This window comes from Aspergillus nomiae (assembly GCF_001204775.2).
Source record: "Aspergillus nomiae NRRL 13137 chromosome Unknown contig00654, whole genome shotgun sequence".
In the NCBI taxonomy this organism is placed as follows: domain Eukaryota; kingdom Fungi; phylum Ascomycota; class Eurotiomycetes; order Eurotiales; family Aspergillaceae; genus Aspergillus; species Aspergillus nomiae.
This window is the reverse complement of record NW_015378709.1, coordinates 1-11,039: the sequence shown is the minus strand read 5'-3', so window position 1 is coordinate 11,039 and position 11,039 is coordinate 1. Positions and strand designations below refer to the sequence as shown.

Sequence of the window (11,039 nt, the reverse complement as noted above, 5' to 3'; positions counted from 1 at the left end):
AAAGAGGAAAGAAAAAGAAAGGAAAAATGTCCCTAAAAACCCACCTCTCCAACCTCCTCCACTCAATACGAGACCTCTTCAAGGACTGTGCGCTGTACTTACCAGCGAAGGATAGCTGGAGCGAGGAGTACAATTTCCCGTCGGCGCCTATGGCGGGAGCGGGGAGGAGACGGTAGATTCTTTCTTTTTTCTTTTAATTCATCTTTTAATCTGTGTTATAGGGATGGGTGGGAGTTGTTTGTGGTGGTTGGACCGGTATATATGTTATAGTTTAGGGATGGGTGCATGTATGTATGCATCTGTGTAAGTGTGTTTGGTTTGGTTTGGTTTACGTGTAGGTTGTTGGGGTCTGTGCTTGGGTTTATATTTGTCTTACTGCCACTTTGTATATTTGTCTGTGTAGCGTTGTATCATGTATCATGTATAATGTCTGTCTGTATACATATATGTATATTATCTCCTAGTAAGTAGTGAGTACTGAGGAGCAAGAGTAAGCCAATGCCAGTTAGGCAAGGGTATAGTTTAAATCAGGCCAGAGTGAAGGTTCTAGACCTGCAACTGGTTTTTATTGTGTTCTTTGGGGTATAGATTCCTGATACGTATACTCCATATTGGGTTTAATCGTTAAATCATTCTGAAACATGACAGGATTTTAGGCTATCTGTCTCGCGAACTATCTAATCTAATCTTGATCTAATCTTGGGTTCTACATTGCATTCTGTGTTTAAATTTTGTAAGAAGGGGGTAGTCTTATTTTTGTCTTTGTATCCCACTACCCTAGGTTTCCTAGAATACTATATTTGTATACCCAGGGGTTGGTTGGATATGGCAATGGACGGTAGATGATATGTAAGTATACCAGGACAAAAATAAAAACCATACAATCCAGTGGTTAAATACCTTCATATCTAACAAAGAGCAACCGGCCCACTTACAACAACATTGAAACCCAGTTCCCAGAACCAGTTCAACCCAGCTGAACCAGATAATCAAAACCCGTCCATCATTCAACACCACAACCGACTACATCGTAACCACCCACCCAAGAACAAAATACCAAGAATATAGTACAAGCTTTCCACTCCCGACCCAGACACGTTGCACGAAGCCAGATTTTTAAAATCAACAAGCTTCTGTATTCCGGTTGCACGGCTTTTGGCTGGGTGAGTAGGTCTTTTATCGGGACTGGTGGTGCTGGATGGAGTCGGTGGGCAGTGAGAGATTTGTAAATCTATGGGTTAGTTGGTAATTCTTGAATGAAGGAAAGAGGGAGGGAGGGTGTATGTATGTATATATTTCTGCGATGTTGTTTTGTTGTTTTGTTGGGTAGGGACGATGGCTTGGTATGGTTGGTGCAGTTCTGGGGGTCGATATATTGATTGATATTTGTATTTATTCTTGTTTGTAGTAGTGTGAACTGGATTTGGGTGGAGGACTGTGAAGTCCAGGCACTGTATTCTTTTTTTCTTCTCAGTGGATCTCTGTTTGTCTGGCATGGTGAACGAAGCTCAGTATAGTGTTTAAACTGTGGATATAGAGGGATGGATATGTTTGGTGATGACTTATGCTTGTGATCATGTTGAAATATGTATTTTCTGAAGGATTGGGAATGTGAGTCCATCTATTGCGTATGGTTACTTGAAAATAAAAGGCATGGGTGCCTAGAGGGCAGCAATTGCAGCCTCGTTCGATGTTGATTAACTTGCACATATGCCATGGAGTAGCCTGCTAGTTGGTAGTTCATGAGAAAATCACCATCTTGGGAGGATGAATTAGGAGAGAGCATCTGTTCATTGACAATCAAGTCACTGTGTATAAAACGAACACCATTGCACAACTTAAGTGTGCAGGTTAAGCTTAATATTTCTCTAAACTTGTGTATTACCTAGATAAAAATTAAAACACTTAATGTACACAACATGCAGACCGAAAACCGAAAGACGGATACCTCCCAAATGCATAAAACCGGACGTAACTTGCAGATTATTAAAAGATAGAGTGCAGTCCATCGTCATGCGATTTTCGTGACTCAACTGCCGACTTAAGATGATTAAAGGCCTTGAAAGTAGTTAGAATAGAATCGGAAGGCTAGATAGATGGCTGCGAATGACCTCGGGATCCTTGCAATGCACAATCGCTCACATGCGAACAGCTCTTCGACCCCAAGTACCAGCCCTCGGAGATCAACTGCGTCTCCACGTCCAGCCAGTATTTCGCTTTGCCACCGGCTCCAGTCTTCAGATCCAGATCACCGAGACGGATTTCAACAGTGCCCACTTCGTCGCGCGGCATCTGTCCACGTTAGAGGACTCTCGCAGAGAGCAAGAATGACGTACCTTGATGAACATCGTGCAGTCTCGGAGGGTCATTGCGAGTGACTTGTCCCGAGACTGCGCCGCCGGGCCGTGCAGCCCAACATCGCGATGTGCTCTTTGGTGAGCGAGAAGCTTCTGCATTGTCCCGTTCCAATACAGCACTTTCGCCAGCTGCTTTGAATCTTTGCAACCCTTGACCGACCGAGTGGCCCGCAGGACGTTTTCGAACTTGTCCGAGACCAAGTCGAGCGGGCAAAACGATCGCTCTGGTTTCCCACCCCTCGTCCACGCCTCGTGGTTCTTCATATCACGCATGGCGCACGTGCGACATCTGCGGGCAGTAGCCGGCGCCGATGGTGACTGCAGAAGCCACTTCGGTTTCAATTCGGCCAGAACCATTCCCGTGTCGTTGAAGGTGGTCATGTCGGTAATCAGAAGTCCGAACGGCTCGGCAGTGGCCAGATACACGCCTTGACGTCGTTTGGGGCGCTTGCCGTCCATCTCGGCGACGTGCAGTTGATCATTGCAATGCTGGATCAGCCCCCGTGGGAGACATACCAGCTCCTGATCCACCAGCTCCTCCGGCTTGAAGAGAGGGCGAATATTCTTGTCAAAGTTTCGAGCAATCTCCTGGTAAGGGATCCCAGACGGTGTGTCCTTGCGCAATCGCAGCAACTTGCCTTTAAACTCGGGTGGGACGCTACAGGAGTCCGCACCATTAACCGCCAGCGGCAACTCTTTCTTCGACGCAATAGCCGACTTCGGCGAGACGATGCGATAGATCACGTTGGCACCGCCCTCAGCCAGATAGACGAGCTGAGCCCCTATTGGGAGCTCTAACAGATTGGGCTTGGTCATCCGTTAAGTTGTGAGGTAGTGAACTAGGATTATTTTGTGCGGAAGAAGCATGGCCACAGCGGATTGCTTCACACACCTACAACCCCAGTAATATGGTGTTGCGCGTGTCGGGGGAAAGAACCAACGACGCCGTCAGGTGTCAATCCCTTGCAGTTTAGGTGCGCTGCGACTAAATAGTTCCAGGAGCTAGCAGGGGTTATGGGGGCGATGGAAAAAGCAAAAGGAAATTCTAAGTACCCCGGTGCGATGATCTCACCCGGACGATAGAGCCTCCTAAGAGATTGTAAAATAGCCCAACACAGCAGCAAGCCTAGAATAAAACAGGATGGCTACCGAATGTTATATTATTTTTTGGGCGTCTTGCCTCGGCTTTGTTCTTATATTGGCCTGTATGATTTTTGGGCCCAATCCAGTGCGGACAAAAGAGGATACAATTCCCAGGGTAATTTTATATGACCTCTCAATGCCGCTGTACTACCTTTGCGGAGCGGATTGGCTAGGTTGGGACAGGGGAGAAACCACGGGGGTGATTCTCTAAAACACAATGTCCAGCCGATAACGTTTAGTGGAGAGTCTGCGATCTAGTCTTTCAGCGTGGTGCAGGTTCTTGTCGTATCAGCAGGCGTGGCGTTGGCCTTGGGAGCCTGAGGCGACTGGATGTGCCAATCAGATCACGTCTGCCGAGACAACTTCACCAGAGACTTTGATATTGTTCCAGGAAATCACCTCGGCCGGCAGACGATGAGTCGCATGCACCTTGCGAACGAAGCAAGTAGGTCGAGTGGATTACACCAGTAAGAGTTGAGTCCGATGTGAACACGATTAGGGCGTCGGGCACACAGACGTCTACCAATGCAAACCACTGGCAAGCTGTGCTTAGATAGAGTGATTTATGCACACCGTTGACGGCGATAGGCGGTCAGCGACGCTGTACTCGACGGGACAGGCCAATAAATAATCCTATGACCGCTCGATGGGTCAACAATCACGAAGAATGGAAATTCTCCACAAAATCATGTGAAGGTAGACCAGGCTAGGACGGTAGTCAAGGAGCTATACGAAAGACTGCGCACTCGAAGAGGTCAGAGCGACGGCGTGAGAATATCCCAGTGGTTTGCCACAACCGCGATCACCGCTTCGTTTCTGGGCGAATGAGAGTGCGGAACTAAGATATCAAGGAACCAGAAACGAATGTCGCACTGAGAATCAAGTGCGGAAGTAGAAAAACAGTCGTCCTTGTTAGAGCACTATGGTTTTGTTTCAGAAGAGAGAAACCGAGCCGGATAGTGGACTGTGTAGACGGGACGGGAGGCTTCGGTCACCGTTCAGTACATGAAGTTGGAGTTGACCTTTCAAAGCCTTGCCCGGTTAAAAAAAAAAGGGATAAATTCCCCTCAACAGGGCTGACCACGATGACGATCACGTCCAGATGTACAATGACGCAGGGTCTAGTTTAACAAGTGGACTGAAGTGGGAGAGAAAAAATAAAATAAATAAAAATAAAAAACAGAGGGACCCGCGAAAAGGGTTAAATAAAATCAAGTTGGTTCCATGGTTGGCAATCAATGGCAGGTTTATTAATACTTTCTGGTTAGTTAGTTATACGGTCAGCTTGAGAAGGCTGGCTGGAGATAATCCTTTTAACTTTTTCATTCTTTCCATATAGTCAGTTCTTTACCCTCGGTTGCCTTCATGGTCAATGGCAACATGTTTGTGTCTCTCCCTGGTAGTGTAGACCCTGGTAGTGTAGAAGTTGCGAGAGACTCGAAACCGCCGATCCCCTCTGACTAGCATAAATCGGCTCCAGGATCATTAGATTCCGACGGGGATCAGGGTTTTTAGTCGCAAGTGATGGCACAACCCGATCTGGGGTATGAATTAAAATTAAAAAATCCCACATTTCACTGAGAAAAAAAAACGACGCAGCGACCAGGCAAGGCTTATCCAACCGAAGTCCATTCGTGAATGGCAAGTTGCCTCGAATCAGATGCATCGTGCATGGTTTAGCAGCTGTGGAGACTGTTCCTGTCGGCCCCAATGAAGATGGCCGTCACGAGTAGTGATTTAAATGGCTTGAGTAGTGGGGTGTTGTTTATCAATCACTTGACTGGATACCTGTCAGTGTAGACATATGTAAACATCTATGAAAAGAGGAATCAGAGGAAGGACCGATAAGAAATGAATGTCTTGATCGTTTTATCTATAGAATTCAAGATCGTCCTGGGGAAAATACCAGCTAAAACAGTAGAACGAACCATTAAGGACCCCTCCATGCATGGATTTTGAGTTCCTTTGCCCCGCGTCTTAGTGTTCAACAACGTCAACATCACCAGACAATCCAAGTCAATTGAATTCTTTCTCTCTCTCGCTCACACAATCCCTATTCATTGATTAAACTTTTGATATTCTAATCCGAACCGGATTAATTGCCCATTGTCCAAAACCACTCCATTAATTGAACTCACCACACCCAACCAAAAAAACCCACCGAACAACACCACCGCCATGGCCTCCTCCGACATCTCCTCGATCCCAACACCAGCCCACTGCACCGCAGACTTCTGCCTAATCCCGGTAAGATCCGACCGTCTCCCTTCCAGAACCCTTCCATCCATCCCGACAACGCTGCCGGCAAAAACCAACACTATACCATGCAACACGTATAACTGCACCGGATCATAGTAAATCAGACCATCCCAAACTAATCCAGAACCCGCGCATTCGCTGTCCAGATCGGCACCTCCTCCCCGTCCGTCTCCGCCCAAATCGCCGACGTCCAACGCCTGGTCGAGAAATCCGGCCTCAAGTACGTGATGCACAGCGCCGGCACAACCCTCGGTATGAAAAGCGATGCCCTGATTGCGTCCCACTCCTGATGCGTTGTTTGTCCTTCTGGTATTGGTCCGATTGCGAAGCTGACCGGTGTGTTTGTGGCATGTTGGTTCAGAGGGGCCCTGGGACAGAGTTCATCAGGTTATTGGACAGGCGCATACCATTCTGCATCAGCAGGGGATTGTGCGCATTCAGACGGATGTGAGGGTTGGGTCGAGGTTGGTTCCCTTTTCCTTTCTTTCTTTCTCCGGGGTGGTTTGTGGGGGTTGGGTGCGGTCACTGTGCGCCCTCAACCCCTCTTTGGATGGTGGTGCGTTGTTTGTGGTGACGAGGGCTGACGCCGGGTGGTACAGAATCGATAAGGAGCAGTCGTTCGAGGATAAAGTGAATAAGGTCCGGGAGCTGTTGGGGAAGGAGTAAGTGGTTTTGTGATCCTTTTTTCTTTCTCCGGTGTTTTACCAGCGTTGGGAGGTGAGGGTCTGTTCGGGTATGTTCCATTTCTAGGTAATATCTGACGCTTGCTACGTACATGGCATGGTATGGTATGAAGATGGTGGGGATATATGGACAACACAAAGAAGGCTCATCTATATTCAAAGTCAAGTCATGGCTCACCCAAAACGCCGATTTCCTGTGTTACCGTGTACATGTGACTTCTCTCAATAATATCGACAGCGAGGCTAATCCGTAAATATTTCAGCCTCGAAAAGCAACAGCGCTGATTTCAAGCGTGTCCGTCGCCAATTAAACACTTTAACATGGTGAAAAAATGGGGAATGAAGAAACGAGATGGACGGATGTCGGAAGCATCTCTTCCGCTTAGAGCGTGATGCCGCCGCCGAGTAGGCTGCCCCAATCGCCTCCCACCCAGACCCATTCGCCCATGCTGGGGTTGGAGCCCAGTTTGGCGCTCTGCACCAGTTCAACCAGTCCCTTGAAGACGTTAGAGTAGGTCGAGGCACCGCTGGTCTGGGTGGCGGCCGTTAGGTTGGTCCGGCCCACGGCATTGGTGACGCCGTTCAGGCTGTCCACGGTCTTGATGGCGGGGCCCTTGTCGAAGAAATCAACCAGGATGAAGGCTGGTTGGCGGCCGTAGGCTTGCTTGCACTTGGTGGCTGCGTCGCCCAGGTTCCCGGTTCCGCCGGACGGCGCGTTAGTGGTCGACACGTAGCTGGAGTTGGGGTACTCCAGGGTGAGAACGGTCTGGTAGAGGAAGTGGTTCATGAAGGGTAAACGATTCGACGAGAGCGCGGACGACAGGTCGTTCTGGAGGCTGGATGGACGGTCGGGGTTGCAGGAGAAGTTGGAGGGGTTCGTTACGTCGTAAGGGTTCTCCCAAATGTAGGTGAACTCGTCCATAAGGTATGGGGCCACGGTATTCTTGGATGCATCCAAGGATGCCACAAATGTCATTAATCGAGTTCCATCGTCGATAAGACTTTGTAACGTTGGCCACGAGCTCGGCGCGGAGGTCTGGGAGGTGGGTTTGTATGCGTAGTCGACGAGGCCGGCAGTTTGGAATTGCGAATGGAGATCAGAGGCAGAAGCGTCGTCAGAGTTGACCAGTAACAGCGTTACCACTAGGAATGGGAACCGTTGTCAGCACCAGTCTTTGATTATCGACCAACAGAGAGACAAGGAGGGTATAATATACAGGATTAACATACCGTCGTTCTTGTTGGAATCCAACCAGCTTTTGATTTCGGACAACCATGTGCTCAGCTTCCCTGCGTCCAGCAACTCACAACTCGAATGACATAAATGCCATTCGCTATCTTTTTTATGGACCTGGCCCGAGATCAAGCGAACGCCAGCGTCGAGCTGCACCGTAGTATTGAAATACCTGAAGTACGATTAGTAACTATAAGCAGGGGATAACGGAATCGCCCTTGGTCAAACTTACTGATTCCCCGACGTCGAATAGCCAGTCGACGCATCCCGTACAAAAGGACTGTCATGTGCACCCAGATGAGTGATCTCGCCGTAAGATTTCGAGCATAAATCTGGTGAGTTATTGCATGCTGTTTGCCGCGGGAGCACCGTTCCGGCAGCAAAAGGAAGCAGAGCTAAGAGGCCAAACCCTAGCATATTGACAGCGGCGTAATATGTGATGATGACGGTCAATGACCAGGATGAGCAGCGTCAAATATGCAACGGCTGCAGTGGAAAAGGAGAAGGAAGGGAGGGAGGTGGAGATGTACTATGCAATGGAACTATTGATATGACTAGAACGTGGTAGTCCGTGCGATATGGAGTACTGGGATCAATAAAAGAATAAAGAGATTAAAGAGACTTGTTTGTTTCAGGGAGGAATGCCGACCAGTCTATGAATCTGTTACAGAGTTGAAGAGATTGAGGACCACGATCCAAGAAACAAACCCCACTCCTTCAATTACAATAGATAAATAACAGTCAAACGTTCACCCAAGGCAACAACACACCGCTAGTGGATCTCCACTGGGAGGCCTCAGACGCATGTCGTCGATCCGAGTGTGATAGTGGACCATGGGGACGGTATTTTATTAGGGAAGGAAACTGGTGGCCGCGTTGCCTCTGCGACTATTCTTAGAAAGACAAGGCTTTGTGGTGACGCGCCATGCGTGGCTCAGCCAACCATTTAACCCTATTTTGCCGTTGCTGTGGTCCCGACCCTTCCAGACGGGTGCTTGGCATCATGAGGTATTCCTCATAGAATGCCCTAAACTACAGGAAGTACTCCGTACGACCTCTTATCAATGATTGTGGTTCGGCTAGGGACTCTCGCGTTTGTTTCGGAACATAACATTCCAGTGGACAGGTCTGAACATGTGCAGGAGAACATTATCTATTGTAGAGCAGAACTTTATCTATGCCTCTGCCCTCATTATATCATACATGTGAGTCCCGTTTGGCGCTACTATTATACAATTCTCTCATACGAGAATAACCCGCTCCTTGTAGGTAAGCTGACCTCACCTTCTTAACCCTTCTCCGCCTCGTCCGGTTGGGAGGGTTTACCAACCCCTTGGTATCGCGAACCTCCCGGTCCCCAAACAAGGATGGCTCGCCCCAGGCAAGATTGATGTCTCCGAGGACTCGCACCACGCTGTAGGGATTTTCGTGCCGCAACATGCGGTTCATCCGACGATTGACCAACCCATGCCGTCCGTAGAGTACTGCCAAGCGATGCCGGCAAGCCCGGCGGATCCATGTCACCGAGAGGTGAACTCCATTTTTTTCCAATTCACGGAGAAGTACAAGACCGCGTACCCAAGGGATCAGGCTCTCATGCGGATCCCCATGGCTGACCATCCACTTCCGCTGTTGAGAAACCCGCGTCCTAAAGCCCCAGGCGACAATAGCAGCCTGCATGTTCCGACTGAAGACCTTCCGGAGTAAGGCGTCCCCATGCTGCTGGGCCAGAGCGCCCGTATCGCGTTGTGATTTCTTTGGATAGGAGACGATGGACCGAGTAGTATTGGAGCTAGACGAATATTGGCGGGCTAGCCATAGACAACATTTCCGTAGTTCGTCCCAAAGGTTAAGCATCCCTAGGCGCTTCAGCACCTCAACCCAGAGCTCAGTAACCGCCAGGTCGCCGTTAGAGGTACCGTGCCGCAGGGCGTGAGAAACAAATTTAATTTCTTTTGTAGCAGGAATATCGTCGCGCCGAGGTGGCTTGCCCGGTGCGCGTGGGATGAGAACACGTTCAGCGATGAAGTCAATGCTCTCTTGAGACAGCGTCGCGCCGCGTAGGACCATGTTGTCAACAACTTGGATGGCCATCTTCCACTCTCCAGCCGCCAAAAATTTCCGAAAATGAACGTTGGCAAGGTCAGATTTATCCTCAAATATCTGGCCAAGAATCGCCAAAGTCAGGTTGTACGGGCGCCAATCGCGAGCGACATAGTACGATAACAACAGCGACTCTTGCAGCTGAGCGTCCTCCAAAACGTCCGGATGCTGGTCACTGTGAAGAAGATCGGACAGGAGGATATCACGGTTTTCCGTCGCTAACTTGTTAAGGAGGCGTACAAATACACTGTCGCCTACTGAAATCCCAGCTTTCTGAAGCTCCTGGAGCTTATCAGCTATATCCTGGCAACCATGCGCTCGGATAGCCATCTCGCGTAGTGACTGAGGCCCGATGGTCGTCACGCCAAACATTCGTAATCCAGAGAGGATCATTTCAAACCTAAGAGCTTTTGTAGCGAACAGTCTGGCACCGAAGTCATCCTTGAAAGGCTTCTCCTCTAGCCAGGCCTTTCCACGAGAGTCTGACTGTTGATCCTCTGGCTGCCTTGCTAACTCACCTCTTGGGTCAGATTCGTCTTCGTTGATCGCTTCGACCTGGTCGGGGAACCGAACACTAGCATAGCGATGGAGCTTCTGAATAAGCCCTGAAGAGCCATACTCATTTGTGTGTTCGATTAGTGCCTGAATGTCCTCGTATGACTGCGGATGGTCACCTCGCTCGATCAAAAGTTTATGTAGTCGGGGGGCATAATCAATGTAATCACTCTGTAGCACGGTGGATATGGCTTGGCTGTAGATTTTGTGACCGTGTGTAGCACGGCAGATACTCTCGAAGGCCCTTAACCCCGCGGGAATCAAATGACGTTTGGGCTTCCACGGGATGGCAGATGTAGCGTAGAATGGGTTGGACGAATTTATAGCCGGTCTAAGGACACTGAGGATGTCATTCGGACAGGGCAAATGGGGATCTCGAAGCCGTTTGTGCCATTCCACTGCTTGCTGCGCCAAGCCACGTTCGAGGAACCCTCCCACGATACTCTCGTAGAATCTGTCCCATCGCCTTCCGGTTTTGACCCATAGCTCAAAAGCATAATCCGCCAGCTCCTTCAGTATAACTTCCTGTTTTAAGCCTAATTCCACAAAGCTTTGCCAGAAAAAGTCCGCTGTGTCCCCAGAAACAGGAAGCTGTACTCCTTCCACTCGGGTCATTAAGCCCTCCCAGATATCCAATGTACCTCTATCTCCATAATGCCGTTGTCGGTAGCGGAGCAATTCCTCCCAGAGAGCGAAGTCGTGCCG

General features: G+C 49.2%; 4 protein-coding genes across 4 annotated transcripts; 1 reads left to right on the top strand and 3 right to left on the bottom strand.

The window, feature by feature from the left end:
• Nucleotides 1–2,088: 2,088 nt before the first annotated feature.
• On the bottom strand, nt 2,089–3,173 carry ANOM_011514 (inositol-pentakisphosphate 2-kinase; the record flags this gene model as incomplete). The annotated part of the gene is made up of 2 exons (XM_015556770.1): nt 2,089–2,292; nt 2,337–3,173. The coding sequence occupies 2 exons, from the start codon at nt 3,171–3,173 to the stop codon at nt 2,089–2,091; spliced, it is 1,041 nt and encodes a 346-aa protein (XP_015401172.1).
• A 2,505-nt stretch (nt 3,174–5,678) lies between these two features.
• On the top strand, nt 5,679–6,463 carry ANOM_011513 (thiamine-binding protein; the record flags this gene model as incomplete). The annotated part of the gene is made up of 4 exons (XM_015556769.1): nt 5,679–5,747; nt 5,906–6,011; nt 6,121–6,223; nt 6,359–6,463. The coding sequence occupies 4 exons, from the start codon at nt 5,679–5,681 to the stop codon at nt 6,423–6,425; spliced, it is 345 nt and encodes a 114-aa protein (XP_015401169.1). The 3' UTR covers nt 6,426–6,463.
• A 78-nt stretch (nt 6,464–6,541) lies between these two features.
• On the bottom strand, nt 6,542–8,093 carry ANOM_011512 (uncharacterized protein; the record flags this gene model as incomplete). The annotated part of the gene is made up of 3 exons (XM_015556768.1): nt 6,542–7,585; nt 7,673–7,848; nt 7,909–8,093. The coding sequence occupies 3 exons, from the start codon at nt 8,091–8,093 to the stop codon at nt 6,825–6,827; spliced, it is 1,122 nt and encodes a 373-aa protein (XP_015401170.1). The 3' UTR covers nt 6,542–6,824.
• Nucleotides 8,094–8,873: 780 nt separating this feature from the next.
• ANOM_011511 (uncharacterized protein) lies at nt 8,874–11,039 on the bottom strand (the record flags this gene model as incomplete). The annotated part of the gene is made up of 1 exon (XM_015556767.1): nt 8,874–11,039. A coding segment is annotated over one exon (2,139 nt), but the record flags the coding sequence as incomplete, so codon positions are not given.